An 18,776-nucleotide genomic window follows, 5' to 3' on the forward strand; every position below is an offset into this window, starting at 1 on the left:
TTTTGACACAGTATCACAGGTTTGAACCTATGGTGTCAAAACTAGTGTTTTCTCATTAAAATACGACAGTTTTGACACAGTATCACCTGTTGTGTCAAAAGTAGCGTTTTCTCATTGAGTTACGCTCGTTTTGAAACAGTATCACCTATTGTGTCACAACTAGCGTTTTCTCATTGAAATGCGGCAGTTTTGACACAGTTTCACAGGTTTGAGCCTATTGTGTCAAAACCAGCGTTTTCTCATTGAGTTACGTTGCTTTTGACACCGTATCACCTATTGTGTCAAAACCAGCGTTTTCTCATTGAGTTACGTTGGTTTTGAAACAGTATCACCTATTGTGTCAAAACTAGCGTTTTCTCATTGAGTTACGTTGCTTTTGACACCGTATCACCTATTGTGTCAAAACTAGCGTTTTCTCATTGAGTTACGCTTGTTTCGACACAGTATCACGGTTTTGAACCTATTTTGTCAAAACCAGCGTTTTCTCATTGAGTTACGTTCGTTCTGACACAGTATCACCTATTGTGTCAAAACTAGCGTTTTATCATTGAAATACGACAGTTTTGAAGCAGTACCACCTATTGTTTCAAAACCAGCGTTTTATCACTGAGTTACGCTCATTTTGACACAGTATCACAGGTTTGAACCTATGGTGTCAAAACTAGCGTTTTCTCATTGAGTGAAATTGGTTTTGACACAGTATCACCTATTGTGTCAAAAGTAGCGTTTTCTCATTGAATTACGCTCGTTTTGACACAGTATCACAGGTTTGAACCTATGTTGTCAAAACTAGTGTTTTCTCATTGAAATACGACAGTTTTGACACAGTATCACCTGTTGTGTCAAAAGTAGCGTTTTCTCATTGAGTTACGCTCGTTTTGAAACAGTATCACCTATTGTGTCAAAACTAGCGTTTTCTCATTGAAATGCGATAGTTTTGACACAGTTTCACAGTTTTGAACCTATTGTGTCAAAACCAGCGTTTTCTCATTGAGTTACGTTGCTTTTTACACAGTATCACCTGTTGTGTCAAAACCAGCGTTTTCTCATTGAGTTACGTTGGTTTTGAAACAGTATCACCTATTGTGTCAAAACTAGCGTTTTCTCATTGAGTTACGCTTGTTTTGACACAGTATCACAGTTTTGAACCTTTTGTGTCAAAACTAACGTTTTCTCATTGAAATATGATAGTTTTGAAACAGTATCACCTATTGTGTCAAAACTAGCGTTTTCTCATTGAAATACGACAGTTTTGACACAGTATCACCTTTTGTGTCAAAACCAGCGTTTTCTCATTGAGTTACGCTCATTTTGACGCAGTATCACCTATTGTGTCAAAACTAGCGTTTTCTCATTGAGTTACGCTCATTTTGACACAGTATCACAGGTTTGAACCTATTGTGTCAAAAGTAGCGCTTTCTCATTGAGTTACGTTGGTTTTAACACAGTATCACCTATTGTGTCAAAAGTAGCGTTTTCTCATTGAGTTACGTTCGTTTTGACACAGTATCACCTATTGTGTCAAAACTAGCGTTTTGTCATTGAAATACGACAGTTTTGACACAGTATCATCAATTGTGTCAAAAGTAGCGTTTTCTCATTGAGTTACGTTGGTTTTAACACAGTATCACCTATTGTGTCAAAAGTAGCGTTTTCTCATTGAATTACGCTCGTTTTGACACAGTATCACAGGTTTGAACCTATGGTGTCAAAACTAGTGTTTTCTCATTGAAATACGACAGTTTTGACACAGTATCACCTGTTGTGTCAAAAGTAGCGTTTTCTCATTGAGTTACGCTCGTTTTGAAACAGTATCACCTATTGTGTCAAAACTAGCGTTTTCTCATTGAAATGCGACAGTTTTGACACAGTTTCACAGGTTTGAGCCTATTGTGTCAAAACCAGCGTTTTCTCATTGAGTTACGTTGCTTTTGACACCGTATCACCTATTGTGTAAAAACTAGCGTTTTCTCATTGAGTTACGCTTGTTTCGACACAGTATCACGGTTTTGAACCTATTGTGTCAAAACCAGCGTTTTCTCATTGAGTTACGTTGGTTTTAACACAGTATCACCTATTGTGTCAAAACTAGCGTTTTCTCATTGAGTTACGTTGCTTTTGACACCGTATCACCTATTGTGTAAAAACTAGCGTTTTCTCATTGAGTTACGCTTGTTTCGACACAGTATCACGGTTTTGAACCTATTGTGTCAAAACCAGCGTTTTCTCATTGAGTTACGTTGGTTTTAACACAGTATCACCTTTTGTGTCAAAACCAGCGTTTTCTCATTGAGTTACGCTCATTTTGACGCAGTATCACCTATTGTGTCAAAACTAGCGTTTTCTCATTGAGTTACGCTCGTTTTGACACAGTGTCACCTATTGTGTCAAAACCAGCGTTTTCTCATTGAGTTACGTTGGTTTTGAAACAGTATCACCTATTGTGTCAAAACTAGCGTTTTCTCATTGAGTTACGTTGCTTTTGACACCGTATCACCTATTGTTTCAAAACTAGCGTTTTCTCATTGAAATACGACAGTTTTGACACAGTATCACCTATTGTGTCAAAAGTAGCGTTTACTCAATGAATTACGCTTGTTTTGACACAGTATCACAGGTTTGAACCTATGGTGTCAAAACTAGCGTTTTCTCATTGAGTGACATTGGTTTGACACAGTATCACCTATTGTGTCAAAACTAGTGTTTTCTCATTGAGTTACGACAGTTTTGACACAGTATCACAGGTTCGAGCCTATTTTGTCAAAACCAGCGTTTTCTCATTGAGGTACGTTGGCTTTGAAACAGTATGACCTATTGTGTCAAAAGTAGCATTTTCTCATTGAATTACGCTTGTTTTGACAGAGTATCACAGGTTTGAACCTATCTTGTCAAAACTAGTGTTTTCTCATTGAAATACGACAGTTTTGACACAGTATCACCTATTGTGTCAAAAGTAGCGTTTTCTCATTGAGTTACTCTCGTTTTGACACAGTATCACAGGTTTGAACCTATGGTGTCAAAACTAGTGTTTTCTCATTGAAATACGACAGTTTTGACACAGTATCACCTGTTGTGTCAAAAGTAGCGTTTTCTCATTGAGTTACGCTCGTTTTGAAACAGTATCACCTATTGTGTCAAAACTAGCGTTTTCTCATTGAAATGCGACAGTTTTGACACAGTTTCACAGGTTTGAGCCTATTGTGTCAAAACCAGCGTTTTCTCATTGAGTTACGTTGCTTTTGACACCGTATCACCTATTGTGTAAAAACTAGCGTTTTCTCATTGAGTTACGCTTGTTTCGACACAGTATCACGGTTTTGAACCTATTGTGTCAAAACCAGCGTTTTCTCATTGAGTTACGTTGGTTTTAACACAGTATCACCTATTGTGTCAAAACTAGCGTTTTCTCATTGAGTTACGTTGCTTTTGACACCGTATCACCTATTGTGTCAAAACTAGCGTTTTCTCATTGAGTTACGCTTGTTTCGACACAGTATCACGGTTTTGAACCTATTTTGTCAAAACCAGCGTTTTCTCATTGAGTTACGTTGGTTTTAACACAGTATCACCTATTGTGTCAAAAGTAGCGTTTTCTCATTGAGTTACGTTCGTTTTGACACAGTATCACCTATTGTGTCAAAACTAGCGTTTTATCATTGAAATACGACAGTTTTGAAGCAGTACCACCTATTGTTTCAAAACCAGCGTTTTATCACTGAGTTACGCTCATTTTGACACAGTATCACAGGTTTGAACCTATGGTGTCAAAACTAACGTTTTCTCATTGAAATATGATAGTTTTGAAACAGTATCACCTATTGTGTCAAAACTAGCGTTTTCTCATTGAAATAAAACAGTTTTGACACAGTGTCACCTATTGTGTCAAAAGTAGTGTTTTCTCATTGAGTTACGCTTGTTTTGACACAGTATCACAGTTTTGAACCTATGGTGTCAAAACTAGCGTTTTCTCATTGAAATACGACAGTTTTGACACAGTATCACCTTTTGTGTCAAAACCAGCGTTTTCTCATTGAGTTACGCTCATTTTGACGCAGTATCACCTATTGTGTCAAAACTAGCGTTTTCTCATTGAGTTACGCTCGTTTTGACACAGTGTCACCTATTGTGTCAAAACCAGCGTTTTCTCATTGAGTTACGTTGGTTTTGAAACAGTATCACCTATTGTGTCAAAACTAGCGTTTTCTCATTGAGTTACGCTTGTTTCGACACAGTATCACGGTTTTGAACCTATTTTGTCAAAACCAGCGTTTTCTCATTGAGTTACGTTGGTTTTAACACAGTATCACCTATTGTGTCAAAAGTAGCGTTTTCTCATTGAGTTACGTTCGTTTTGACACAGTATCACCTATTGTGTCAAAACTAGCGTTTTATCATTGAAATACGACAGTTTTGAAGCAGTACCACCTATTGTTTCAAAACCAGCGTTTTATCACTGAGTTACGCTCATTTTGACACAGTATCACAGGTTTGAACCTATGGTGTCAAAACTAACGTTTTCTCATTGAAATATGATAGTTTTGAAACAGTATCACCTATTGTGTCAAAACTAGCGTTTTCTCATTGAAATAAAACAGTTTTGACACAGTGTCACCTATTGTGTCAAAAGTAGTGTTTTCTCATTGAGTTACGCTTGTTTTGACACAGTATCACAGTTTTGAACCTATTGTGTCAAAACTAGCGTTTTCTCATTGAAATACGACAGTTTTGACACAGTATCACCTTTTGTGTCAAAACCAGCGTTTTCTCATTGAGTTACGCTCATTTTGACGCAGTATCACCTATTGTGTCAAAACTAGCGTTTTCTCATTGAGTTACGCTCGTTTTGACACAGTGTCACCTATTGTGTCAAAACCAGCGTTTTCTCATTGAGTTACGTTGGTTTTGAAACAGTATCACCTATTGTGTCAAAACTAGTGTTTTCTCATTGGGTTACGTTGCTTTTGACACCGTATCACCTATTGTTTCAAAACTAGCGTTTTCTCATTGAAATACGACAGTTTTGACACAGTATCACCTATTGTGTCAAAAGTAGCGTTTACTCAATGAATTACGCTTGTTTTGACACAGTATCACAGGTTTGAACCTATGGTGTCAAAACTAGCGTTTTCTCATTGAGTGACATTGGTTTGACACAGTATCACCTATTGTGTCAAAACTAGTGTTTTCTCATTGAGTTACGACAGTTTTGACACAGTATCACAGGTTCGAGCCTATTGTGTCAAAACCAGCGTTTTCTCATTGAGGTACGTTGGCTTTGAAACAGTATGACCTATTGTGTCAAAAGTAGCATTTTCTCATTGAATTACGCTTGTTTTGACAGAGTATCACAGGTTTGAACCTATCTTGTCAAAACTAGTGTTTTCTCATTGAAATACGACAGTTTTGACACAGTATCACCTATTGTGTCAAAAGTAGCGTTTTCTCATTGAGTTACGCTCGTTTTGACACAGTATCACAGGTTTGAACCTATGGTGTCAAAACTAGTGTTTTCTCATTGAAATACGACAGTTTTGACACAGTATCACCCCATCTTGATAGACAGGGCCATCTTATGGACGGAAATTCATGACAGGATACCTGTCATCAGTGGGGGTGAGGGTAGGAGAACCTCGAGTGGGAAAGATTCTCAGAGAAGTGCACCAGCCATATAATGAGCTGCGTCGCCAGGTAAGTCACCTACATTAAGCATATTCAACAACAAAAAGATTAATTTTTTAAATAAGTGACCTCATGAAATGTTAAATTTAGACTTAAAGTATGCATATTAGTAGTCCATGCATGTATTAAGTTTGTATATTATTTGAACATCTTAGCTAACTTAATGTTATTGCACTTTGCATTGATTGAATTATACTTGTTTTAGGGAGCACGTAATCTAAACCCAGTTCCTTACCACGCGGAGTATATGGGCCACAAACTCCACCTCGACCAAAATGAGAAGCTGGGAATGTTTGGAGTGACACACGTCTTGGCTATTGATGGATTCAGCAGTAAAATTGTTGCTGATTCCACAATGCCAATAAAGAACAACCTTGTTATTTATAAGGAAGTTTACAGGCAAGTCCAATCAAGGTTACTTGACTTCCACTATGTGGAATTAATGTACAATATCAGTATTATTACAATACAATCAGTATTTGCTACATGCATTTGAATGTGAAATTAATCAGTATCTATCATATCCACATAAGTATCCATATAATCTAAATATTTTTCTATTACAGGAAAGCAGTTGCTAACAATGGCATGTGGGACCAAGTCAGAGTGGATCATGGCAGGGAGTTTTACTTGACCCTGTACATGCAGGAAAAGCTGTCTCATCACAGACATAATGTTAACAGGCTACCTTATGTGCAGACAACCTCTTCAAGGGTAAATTTTGTAATAGTGATTACATATAAAGATAATAATTAACTTTCTAAATAAATTTAACTAACATCAGCTGTGCAATGTTCAATGCTTCACCTCATCGCTTGTACAAAATGTTCCTGTCTGGCCCAACATCTTGGGATGAGGTGCATGGTTGAAAGGCAGGAATTGAAGCTGAAATATCTTGACTTCATACTGTCTGAAACAAAATTCAAGATCAAAGTATATTTACAAATCACTGCTGTAAATAAAGCCTAAATACCTGTATTTTACACACCAGACCAACTTTTTCTGCTTTTTGGTTGTAAAAAAAAGTTTTCTGATCTGAAGTGTTTTCAATCAGTCTCAAAGTTTTTCTTGTGTTTAAACAGAACCTTCGTGTGGAAAGAATTTGGCCAGAGGTCAATAATCGGGTGAACTATCCCATAAAACAGGCCCTGGTTCACCTGCTGGATCAAGAGCTACTCGACATGCAAGATAATGTAACGAAATTTTGTGTCTCCAACCTGGCATGTCAAGTGAGTCAGATTGGACTTGGCAGAGTTGTGCAGTCCTGGAATGCCCATAGGATACCAGGAAAGGTATGATATTATTTGTATGTATGGAGCTTTAAACAAAATTTTGTCCAAAACTAAAAAAATTCTCTACCCATTTTAGGCAGAGGGATACCAAACCAACTTGCAGCTGGTAGTTGTCCAGCAAGAATTCCCACAGAGCTGCTGCCCAATGTTGCTGAGGCAGCAGGAGTTTGGGTCCTCCCTGACTTGGGTATCTGCCTTTGGCTCTGACCCATTTCCGTCGGAGCAAGACCGATGTCGTGCTGAGCAGCTGTTCCGAGAGAGGTTCCCAGACATGGCGCTTCTTTTTGGAACAGTGGTCAACAATGACCATAGTATGTTTCAGGAGGCACTGTTCTACCTGATCAATGTTACTGAGAGACATGCAAGATAAACTAGCCATGTGTATATATTTGTACAGTAGTTTTATGAGAAAGTGATTTAGTAAGCACAATTTCAGAAGAATAAATACCAAGTTTGTTCAAAACTCTGCATATTTATTTTGTCAAAAAATACAAGTATATAAAAGTATAAAACCTTGTAAACCCTGAGTGCCACAATAACTAAACATGTGACAGTAATACTGCAAAAAAAGTGCTTTAAGCTTTATCATTATACATTATTACATTACAAAACACAATGCTCTGAAGAACTGGCAAGGTATGACAGTATGCGTATCAGACCATGCAGTAAATACAAGTATAACAAATACAAAATCTTGTAAACCCTGTACTGAGTGCCACAATAATTTAATATGTGACAGTAATACTGAAAAAAGTGCTTTAAAATTGAACATTTGACATTGTTAAATTATAAAGCACAATGTTATGAAGAACTGACTAATCAAACATGTGTTGCTTCCATAGCAGGAAGAATAGACTAAAGGAAAAACTTTTCCAGTGCTGCCAGCGCCTCGGTGAGTCCAGCCACTTCGTGGATGTATGTGCCCAAATCCACAGCACGACACTTCGGGCAGTAACTGTGGCTGTTGTTCCACTCCGCAATACATGCCTTACACCCGATTAGGCTTCTGCAGCAGGTTGCGAACATTGGCTTATCTACAGGACCTGTAGATTAAAAAAAAAAAAAACTTGTACTTTATCATTTATTTTCAGTGTTAAGTAGATGGCCGATCTAGCAGTAAAGAAGCTATCTGTACATAGGCCAACCCACAACAACTGTATTAAGATGACCAAATATAAAGTCAACACACAGCATTTGAGATTTATTAGAACACAAACATACAGAGAAGTGTAGTGTATAGGGCCTCTGATCTCTCATTCCTTCTTCCTATTGAACCATAGTAAAACAGTACCAACCTTTGCAGACAAGACAGGCGAAGACCACTCTTAAGGAATCTACTTCAGCCTCTGAAAGAGACAGGGTTGTTGTCTTTGTGGAAAGTGCAAATCCACTCAAATCCTTGAGCTTCTTCGTCACTTCCTTGAGTCCCTGGGCTGCTTCGACAACCTCTTCGATGTCAGCTAAAACGTCTTGAAGGCCAGTATCTTCTCTTCGACTGAAAAACATTTAAAATGTACAATTTAACCTTTAATTAAACCTTAATAATGACTTCACACACAGCTATATTAAGAATCATTGTAGCCTTGCTGACATCATGTCGTCCAAAAGAAACCATATGAATGGTGTGCAAAAAAAATGAATTGAAAAATTAAAAAAGTAAGAAAATAATAATCTTCAGTTCAGTTACCTCGATCTCCTCCTTTTGTGCACTTGTACCAGCTCAACCTGTTGTTCAGGCACCGCAAATACTTTTCTTGAATTTTGCTTCCAGTATGCTGACCCTGCAATTAAAGAAAATTGGACATGATGATTTTATTATCTTTCATCCTAATATTTGCTGTATTGTTGATAACTTATATCCTATAGGTGGGTAAAGAATTCAAAAATAGGACACAAAAAACTGAAGCACCCAAGATAGCTATGAATGCAAAATGTACTTTCATGTGAGAATAATATTTAGGTGTATGCACCTCATTCAGTTGTTAAGTGTGCGAACTGTTTGTGCAGATAAACTCCTAAAGTGAGCAGAAAATAGCATTTACACAGCAATCATTTCAAACATACCCCGAGTTCCATCAGAGTCAATTATTTCGTTGCCCTGACTATCTGTCAAAATCATTGACTCCTGCTGTCCAAGGGCCTCTTTCACCTTACTGGTGATTGTTGCGACACAAGCTTCAAACTCGGAGAAGCGGACTGTAACCATCTTGCTGGTCTCCAGCTTTCCATTCAGGACTTCAGCAATCAAGACATTCCTGAATATTGATGGGAACATACACTTTTTTTAATACAAAGTCAAGTATATTAGAAATAACCAATATGTTATATGATGCAAGGTGCAATGTCAAACACTGTTTTCATGCTAGGAAAGACTGTAACAAGTAACTAATCTGTATAATGAAACATGGTGAGGCTTTTATTTATTTAGTGATGTTATTTTTTATATAACTATAGCAGGGGGTGCACAATCCTGCTCCCTGAGATCACCATTCCCACTAAATCATAAGCCAAGGTTAATTGAAAGATGGTATGATGGTAATTGAAGTGAAATTTAATTTTCACTGAATAAAATACAAAAATGATGATGATGAGGTGTTTGTTAGGCTCATGTTCCTTCACATCTTTAGGCTGGGGGCGTCTCCTATAACCAATGCTTCACTTAGAATGGGATGTTATGACACATTTTACCTTCATCAAAAAATTGCAGCTCCTGGGATTTGGATATTGCATTTGGCCATATTGCAATTGCGATAATATTTGGATTAATTGTTGAACCCTAATATACAGTGATAGCAATAACCACTTAATGTAGGTGTCATGAGACTGTCGGTTAAACAAGCTTAACTTTGCTGATAAATTGTAGGTGGAGCAGGAGAGATGAAAATATGCAGGATAGGGGATTACCAGCTAACAGAGTTGGTCACACCTCTGCAAATAATAATGTTTTAGCAAAAATGTAAAAGTTTACTTTCATCACCTCACAAAAGTTCTTGTTGTGGTGCTCCTTGGAACTGGACAGGAGGAGCTTGTGGCTGTGCTGGTTGGGCGGTGGAAAGAGAAACGGACAGGCTGGCCTGAGTGAGGTGCCCCTGCTGATTTTTCCACAGTGGTGCTGTCACCATGCACCTCATAATGGCCTCTGGCGATGAGGTCAAAACAATTGAAGTCCCCATCGGATCGGGGAAATATGGCCACGTTGGTGTCGTCTGTCAAATAAACAGTTTCCTTTTGGACCTATGACAGATGTATAAAGAAGAGAAGCTATAAACACTGTTCTCATTCATATTAATAAATCCGTACACATATTGGCCATATATACAAACATATATATATAGCCAGTTTATAAATTATATCAAATCAAATTTTATTTGTTTAGCACAAAATCACAAATCACAATTTGCCTCGGGGGACTTTACAATCTGTACAATGTGCGACATCCCCTGTCCTTAAGACCTCCAAAGAGCAAGGACAAAAACGAAAGTTAAGTTAAAAGTAATGTTACTTTTAACATTACATCACTTTTCCAGCAAATTTTTTAAACAGTTCAATAAAACTGAAAACTCCTTAAAACATAAATGTAAACCTATGTTGTACAGTGATGTTAGAGCGCTTTTCGGATTTCATGAGGAAAATATTGTTGAATTTGCAGCACTGCTAGTGGTTCTTGTTCTTGTCTGATGAAATGCCGTTCTGAAGAATCCCCACAAGGGGGGGCGATCAAACAGCGCTAACACTCTAATAACTTTAAAAGTTCATAAACTATAGCCATAGGATACATTATAATTACTGTTTGCAATGACTACTGGAACACTTGCAAGCAGGACTTGTAGAAATCATAACAATGTTAGGTAGCGTTTTAGCTGTGTGCGCTCCCACGAGTATAGTTTTAAATACCATAGGTCTATATCGCTTTATTGTTTTAAATAAAAAATACATACCTGGAAAATAACAGATATTTTCTCTGTGGTCATGTCTTCCGGCTTCAGAGTAACCCTCTTACTTCCACTGAAGAGCACAAAAATGTCCATTTGTGTTGATGCAACGGTTAGCCAACGTGATGGTTGCTAGGCGTGTCGTTGTCCCACGAGTAAAGGGTACTTTCTGGTCACAGGTCACTTCCGGGTCACGCAACATGCGTCAAATTAAAATACCAAAATTGGATGAAACGCTCCCTAACCATTTTTTCCTTTTTTTTATTTGAGCAGAAAAAAGGGAATTGGAAAAACGAGTCGTTATCCGTTTTTTCAATTGGGGTTTGGAAACGAATATTGGGAAAACAAGTCATTTTCATTTTTTTTATTTTTGGTTTTATTTTCAAAAACGAATGAACGAATGATACAAGGATTTGACAAAACCAGCATTTTCTCATTGAGTTACGTTGGTTTTGACACAGTATCACCTATTGTGTCAAAACCAGCGTTTTCTCATTGAGTTACGTTGGTTTTGACACCGTATCACCTATTGTGTCAAAACTAACGTTTTCTCATTGAAATATGATAGTTTTGAAACAGTATCACCTATTGTGTCAAAACTAGCGTTTTCTCATTGAAATAAAACAGTTTTGACAAAGTGTCACCTGTTGTGTCAAAACTAGCGTTTTCTCATTGAGTTAAGCTTGTTTTGACACAGTATCACAGTTTTGAACCTATTGTGTGAAAACCAGCGTTTTCCCATTGAGTTACGTTGGTTTTGACACAGTATCACCTATTGTGTGAAAACCAGCGTTTTCTCATTGAGTTACGTTGGTTTTGACACCGTATCACCTATTGTGTCAAAACTAACGTTTTCTCATTGAAATATGATAGTTTTGAAACAGTATCACCTATTGTGTCAAAACTAGCGTTTTCTCATTGAAATAAAACAGTTTTGACAAAATGTCACCTGTTGTGTCAAAACTAGCGTTTTCTCATTGAGTTAAGCTTGTTTTGACACAGTATCACAGTTTTGAACCTATTGTGTGAAAACCAGCGTTTTCCCATTGAGTGACGTTGGTTTTGACACCGTATCACCTATTGTGTCAAAACTAAAGTTTTCTCATTGAAATACGATAGTTTTGAAACAGTATCACCTATTGTGTCAAAACTAGCGTTTTCTCATTGAAATGCGACAGTTTTGACACAGTTTCACAGATTTGAGCCTATTGTGTCAAAACCAGCGTTTTCTCATTGAGTTACGTTGCTTTTGACACCGTATCACCTATTGTGTCAAAACTAGCGTTTTCTCATTGAGTTACGTTGGTTTTGAAACAGTATCACCTATTGTGTCAAAACTAGCGTTTTCTCATTGAGTTACGCTTGTTTTGACACAGTATCACAGTTTTGAACCTATTGTGTCAAAACCAGCGTTTTCTCATTGAGTTACGTTGCTTTTGACACAGTATCACCGGTTGTGTCAAAACCAGCGTTTTCTCATTGAGTTACGTTGGTTTTAACACAGTATCACCTATTGTGTCAAAAGTAGCGTTTTCTCATTGAGTTACGTTCGTTTTGACACAATATCACCTATTGTGTCAAAACTAGCGTTTTCTCATTGAAATACGTCAGTTTTGAAGCAGTACCACCTATTGTTTCAAAACCAGCGTTTTATCACTGAGTTACGCTCATTTTGACACAGTATCACAGGTTTGAACCTATGGTGTCAAAACTAGCGTTTTCTCATTGAGTGACATTGGTTTTGACACAGTATCACCTATTGTGTCAAAACTAGCGTTTTCTCATTGAAATACGACAGTTTTGACACAGCGTCACCTATTGTGTCAAAACTAGCGTTTTTTCGTTGAGTTACGACAGTTTTGACACAGTATCACAGGTTTGAGCCTATTGTGTAAAAACTAGTGTTTTCTCATTGAAATACGACAGTTTTGACACAGTGTCACCTATTGTGTCAAAAGTAGTGTTTTCTCATTGAGTTACGCTCGTTTTGACACAGTATCACAGGTTTGAACCTATGGTGTCAAAACTAGCGTTTTCTCATTGAAATACGACAGTTTTGACACAGTATCACCTTTTGTGTCAAAACCAGCGTTTTCTCAGTGAGTTACGCTCATTTTGACGCAGTATCACCTATTGTGTCAAAACTAGAGTGTTCTCATTGAGTTACGCTCATTTTGACACAGTATCACAGGTTTGAACCTATTGTGTCAAAAGTAGCGTTTTCTCATTGAGTTACGTTGGTTTTAACACAGTATCACCTATTGTGTCAAAAGTAGCGTTTTCTCATTGAGTTACGTTCGTTTTGACACAGTATCACCTATTGTGTCAAAACTAGCGTTTTCTCATTGAAATACGACAGTTTTGAAGCAGTACCACCTATTGTTTCAAAACCAGCGTTTTATCACTGAGTTACGCTCATTTTGACACAGTATCACAGGTTTGAACCTTTGTTTGTCAAACCTAGCGTTTTCTCATTGAGTGATATTGGTTTTTGACACAGTATCACCTATTGTGTCAAACTAGCGTTTTCTCATTGTAATACGACAGTTTTGACACCGTGTCACCTATTGTGTCAAAAGTAGCGTTTTCTCATTGAATTACGATCGTTTTGAAACAGTATCACAGGTTTGAACCTATGTTGTCAAAACTAGTGTTTTCTCATTGAAATACGACAGTTTTGACACAGTATCACCTGTTGTGTCAAAAGTAGCGTTTTCTCATTGAAATACGACAGTTTTGAAGCAGTACCACCTATTGTTTCAAAACTAGCGTTTTCTCATTGAGTTAAGCTTGTTTTGACACAGTATCACAGTTTTGAACCTATTGTGTGAAAACCAGCGTTTTCCCATTGAGTTACGTTGGTTTTGACACAGTATCACCTATTGTGTGAAAACCAGCGTTTTCTCATTGAGTTACGTTGGTTTTGACACCGTATCACCTATTGTGTCAAAACTAACGTTTTCTCATTGAAATATGATAGTTTTGAAACAGTATCACCTATTGTGTCAAACTAGCGTTTTCTCATTGAATAAAACAGTTTTGACAAAATGTCACCTGTGTGTCAAAACTAGCGTTTTTCTCATTGAGTTAAGCTTGTTTTGACACAGGATCACAGTTTGAACCTATTGTGTGAAAACCAGCGTTTTCCCATTGAGTGACGTTGGTTTTGACACCGTATCACCTATTGTGTCAAAACTAAAGTTTTCTCATTGAAATACGATAGTTTTGAAACAGTATCACCTATTGTGTCAAAACTAGCGTTTTCTCATTGAAATGCGACAGTTTTGACACAGTTTCACAGATTTGAGCCTATTGTGTCAAAACCAGCGTTTTCTCATTGAGTTACGTTGCTTTTGACACCGTATCACCTATTGTGTCAAAACTAGCGTTTTCTCATTGAGTTACGTTGGTTTTGAAACAGTATCACCTATTGTGTCAAAACTAGCGTTTTCTCATTGAGTTACGCTTGTTTTGACACAGTATCACAGTTTTGAACCTATTGTGTCAAAACCAGCGTTTTCTCATTGAGTTACGTTGCTTTTGACACAGTATCACCGGTTGTGTCAAAACCAGCGTTTTCTCATTGAGTTACGTTGGTTTTAACACAGTATCACCTATTGTGTCAAAAGTAGCGTTTTCTCATTGAGTTATATTGGTTTTGACACAGTATCACCTATTGTGTCAAAACTAGCGTTTTCTCATTGAAATACGACAGTTTTGACACAGTGTCACCTATTGTGTCAAAAGTAGCGTTTTCTCATTGAATTACGCTCGTTTTGACACAGTATCACAGGTTTGAACCTATGTTGTCAAAACTAGTGTTTTCTCATTGAAATACGACAGTTTTGACACAGTATCACCTGTTGTGTCAAAAGTAGCGTTTTCTCATTGAGTTACGCTCGTTTTGAAACAGTATCACAGTTTTGAACCTATTGTGTCAAAACTAGCGTTTTCTCATTGAGTTACGCTTGTTTTGACACAGTATCACAGTTTTGAACCTATTGTGTCAAAACTAACGTTTTCTCATTGAAATATGATAGTTTTGAAACAGTATCACCTATTGTGTCAAAACTAGCGTTTTCTCATTGAAATAAAACAGTTTTGACACAGTGTCACCTATTGTGTCAAAAGTAGTGTTTTCTCATTGAGTTACGCTTGTTTTGACACAGTATCACAGTTTTGAACCTATGGTGTCAAAACTAGCGTTTTCTCATTGAAATACGACAGTTTTGACACAGTATCACCTGTTGTGTCAAAAGTAGCGTTTTCTCATTGAAATACGACAGTTTTGAAGCAGTACCACCTATTGTTTCAAAACCAGCGTTTTATCACTGAGTTACGCTCATTTTGACACAGTATCACAGGTTTGAACCTATGGTGTCAAAACTAGCGTTTTCTCATTGAGTGATATTGGTTTTGACACAGTATCACCTATTGTGTCAAAACTAGCGTTTTCTCATTGAAATACGACAGTTTTGACACAGTGTCACCTATTGTGTCAAAAGTAGCGTTTTCTCATTGAATTACGCTCGTTTTGACACAGTATCACAGGTTTGAACCTATGTTTTCAAAACTAGTGTTTTCTCATTGAAATACGACAGTTTTGACACAGTATCACCTGTTGTGTCAAAAGTAGCGTTTTCTCATTGAGTTACGCTCGTTTTGAAACAGTATCACGTATTGTGTCAAAACTAGCGTTTTCTCATTGAAATGCGACAGTTTTGACACAGTTTCACAGGTTTGAGCCTATTGTGTCAAAACCAGCGTTTTCTCATTGAGTTACGTTGCTTTTGACACCGTATCACCTATTGTGTCAAAACTAGCGTTTTCTCATTGAGTTACGCTTGTTTCGACACAGTATCACGGTTTTGAACCTATTGTGTCAAAACCAGCGTTTTCTCATTGAGTTACGTTGCTTTTGACACAGTATCACCTGTTGTGTCAAAACCAGCGTTTTCTCATTGAGTTACGTTGCTTTTGAAACAGTATCACCTATTGTGTCAAAACTAGCGTTTTCTCATTGAGTTACGCTTGTTTTGACACAGTATCACAGTTTTGAACCTATTGTGTCAAAACTGGCGTTTTCTCATTGAGTTACGCTTGTTTTGACACAGTATCACAGTTTTGAACCTATTGTGTCAAAACTAACGTTTTCTCATTGAAATATGATAGTTTTGAAACAGTATCACCTATTGTGTCAAAACTAGCGTTTTCTCATTGAAATAAAACAGTTTTGACACAGTGTCACCTATTGTGTCAAAAGTAGTGTTTTCTCATTGAGTTACGCTTGTTTTGACACAGTATCACAGTTTTGAACCTATGGTGTCAAAACTAGCGTTTTCTCATTGAAATACGACAGTTTTGACACAGTATCACCTTTTGTGTCAAAACCAGCGTTTTCTCATTGAGTTACGCTCATTTTGACACAGTGTCACCTATTGTGTCAAAACCAGCGTTTTCTCATTGAGTTACGTTGGTTTTGAAACAGTATCACCTATTGTGTCAAAAGTAGCGTTTTCTCATTGAAATACGACAGTTTTGAAGCAGTACCACCTATTGTTTCAAAACCAGCGTTTTATCACTGAGTTACGCTCATTTTGACACAGTATCACAGGTTTGAACCTATGGTGTCAAAACTAGCGTTTTCTCATTGAGTGATATTGGTTTTGACACAGTATCACCTATTGTGTCAAAACTAGCGTTTTCTCATTGAAATACGACAGTTTTGACACAGTGTCACCTATTGTGTCAAAAGTAGCGTTTTCTCATTGAATTACGCTCGTTTTGACACAGTATCACAGGTTTGAACCTATGTTGTCAAAACTAGTGTTTTCTCATTGAAATACGACAGTTTTGACACAGTATCACCTGTTGTGTCAAAAGTAGCGTTTTCTCATTGAGTTACGCTCGTTTTGAAACAGTATCACCTATTGTGTCAAAACTAGCGTTTTCTCATTGAAATGCGACAGTTTTGACACAGTTTCACAGGTTTGAGCCTATTGTGTCAAAACCAGCGTTTTCTCATTGAGTTACGTTGCTTTTGACACCGTATCACCTATTGTGTCAAAACTAGCGTTTTTCTCATTGAGTTACGCTTGTTTCGACACAGTATCACGGTTTTGATTGTGTCAAAACCCAGCGTTTTCTCATTGAGTTACGTTGCTTTTGACACAGTATCACCTGTTGTGTCAAAACCAGCGTTTTCTCATTGAGTTACGTTGGTTTTGAAACAGTATCACCTATTGTGTCAAAACTAGCGTTTTCTCATTGAGTTACGCTTGTTTTGACACAGTATCACAGTTTTGAACCTATTGTGTCAAAACTGGCGTTTTCTCATTGAGTTACGCTTGTTTTGACACAGTATCACAGTTTTGAACCTATTGTGTCAAAACTAACGTTTTCTCATTGAAATATGATAGTTTTGAAACAGTATCACCTATTGTGTCAAAACTAGCGTTTTCTCATTGAAATAAAACAGTTTTTGACACAGTGTCACCTATTGTGTCAAAAGTAGTGTTTTCTCATTGAGTTACGCTTGTTTTGACACAGTATCACAGTTTTGAACCTATGGTGTCAAAACTAGCGTTTTCTCATTGAAATACGACAGTTTTGACACAGTATCAAACCAGCGTTTTCTCATTGAGTTACGCTCATTTTGACACAGTATCACCTATTGTGTCAAAACCAGCGTTTTCTCATTGAGTTACGTTGGTTTTGAAACAGTATCACCTATTGTGTCAAAACTAGCGTTTTCTCATTGAGTTACGTTGCTTTTGACACCGTATCACCTATTGTGTCAAAACTAGCGTTTTCTCATTGAGTTACGCTTGTTTCGACACAGTATCACGGTTCTGAACCTATTGTGTCAAAACCAGCGTTTTCTCATTGAGTTACGCTTGTTTCGACACAGTATCACGGTTCTGAACCTATTGTGTCAAAACCAGCGTTTTCTCATTGAGTTACGTTGCTTTTGACACCGTATCACCTATTGTGTCAAAACTAGCGTTTTCTCATTGAGTTACGCTTGTTTCGACACAGTATCACGGTTTTGAACCTATTGTGTCAAAACCAGCGTTTTCTCATTGAGTTACGTTGGTTTTGACACAGTATCACCTGTTGTGTCAAAACCAGCGTTTTCTCATTGAGTTACGTTGGTTTTGACACAGTATCACCTATTGTGTCAAAACTAGCGTTTTCTCATTGAGTTACGCTCGTTTTGACACAGTATCACAGTTTGAACCTATTGTGTCAAAACTAGCGTTTTCTCATTGAAATACGACAGTTTTGACACAGTATCACCTATTGTGTCAAAACTAGCGTTTTCTCATTGAGTTACGCTGTTTTGACACAGTATCACAGTTTTGAACCTATTGTGTCAAAACTAGCGTTTTCTCATTGAAATACGTCAGTTTTGACACAGTATCACCTATTGTGTCAAAACTAGCGTTTTCTCATTGAGTTACGCTCGTTTTGACACAGTATCACCTATTGTGTCAAAACTAGCGTTTTCTCATTGAGTTACGCTCGTTTTGACACAGTATCACCTATTGTGTCAAAACTAGCGTTTTCTCATTGAGTTACGCTCAGTTTTGACACAGTATCACAGTTTGAACCTATTGTGTCAAAACTAGCGTTTTCTCATTGAGTTACGTCAGTTTTGACACAGTATCACCTATTGTGTCAAAACTAGCGTTTTCTCATTGAGTTACGCAGTTTTGACACAGTATCACCTATTGTGTCAAAACTAGCGTTTTCTCATTGAGTTACGTCAGTTTTGACACAGTATCACAGTTTGACCTATTGTGTCAAAACCAGCGTTTTCTCATTGAGTTACGTTCGTTTTGACACAGTATCACCTATTGTGTCAAAACTA

At 37.4% G+C, this 18,776-nt stretch overlaps 1 protein-coding gene and 1 long non-coding RNA gene across 2 annotated transcripts; one reads left to right on the forward strand and one right to left on the reverse strand.

Annotated features, from left to right (window-relative positions):
- The first annotated feature begins 5,560 nt into the window (after window positions 1-5,560).
- LOC118292572 lies at window positions 5,561-6,961 on the forward strand. The gene is made up of 3 exons (XR_007030592.1): window positions 5,561-5,688; window positions 5,885-6,393; window positions 6,762-6,961. It is a non-coding gene; the product is annotated as an uncharacterized LOC118292572 (long non-coding RNA).
- A 474-nt stretch (window positions 6,962-7,435) lies between these two features.
- On the reverse strand, window positions 7,436-11,334 carry LOC118312733. The gene is made up of 6 exons (XM_047331597.1): window positions 10,910-11,334; window positions 9,949-10,205; window positions 9,036-9,226; window positions 8,659-8,752; window positions 8,267-8,466; window positions 7,436-8,014 (listed from the first exon to the last, which is right to left on the reverse strand). Exons 1-6 carry the CDS (start codon window positions 10,997-10,999, stop codon window positions 7,827-7,829), a joined length of 1,020 nt encoding a protein of 339 aa, XP_047187553.1. The 5' UTR covers window positions 11,000-11,334; the 3' UTR covers window positions 7,436-7,826.
- Between the last annotated feature and the right edge of the window lie 7,442 nt (window positions 11,335-18,776).

This window comes from Scophthalmus maximus, chromosome 4, assembly GCF_022379125.1.
Source record: "Scophthalmus maximus strain ysfricsl-2021 chromosome 4, ASM2237912v1, whole genome shotgun sequence".
Lineage (NCBI taxonomy): Eukaryota > Metazoa > Chordata > Actinopteri > Pleuronectiformes > Scophthalmidae > Scophthalmus > Scophthalmus maximus.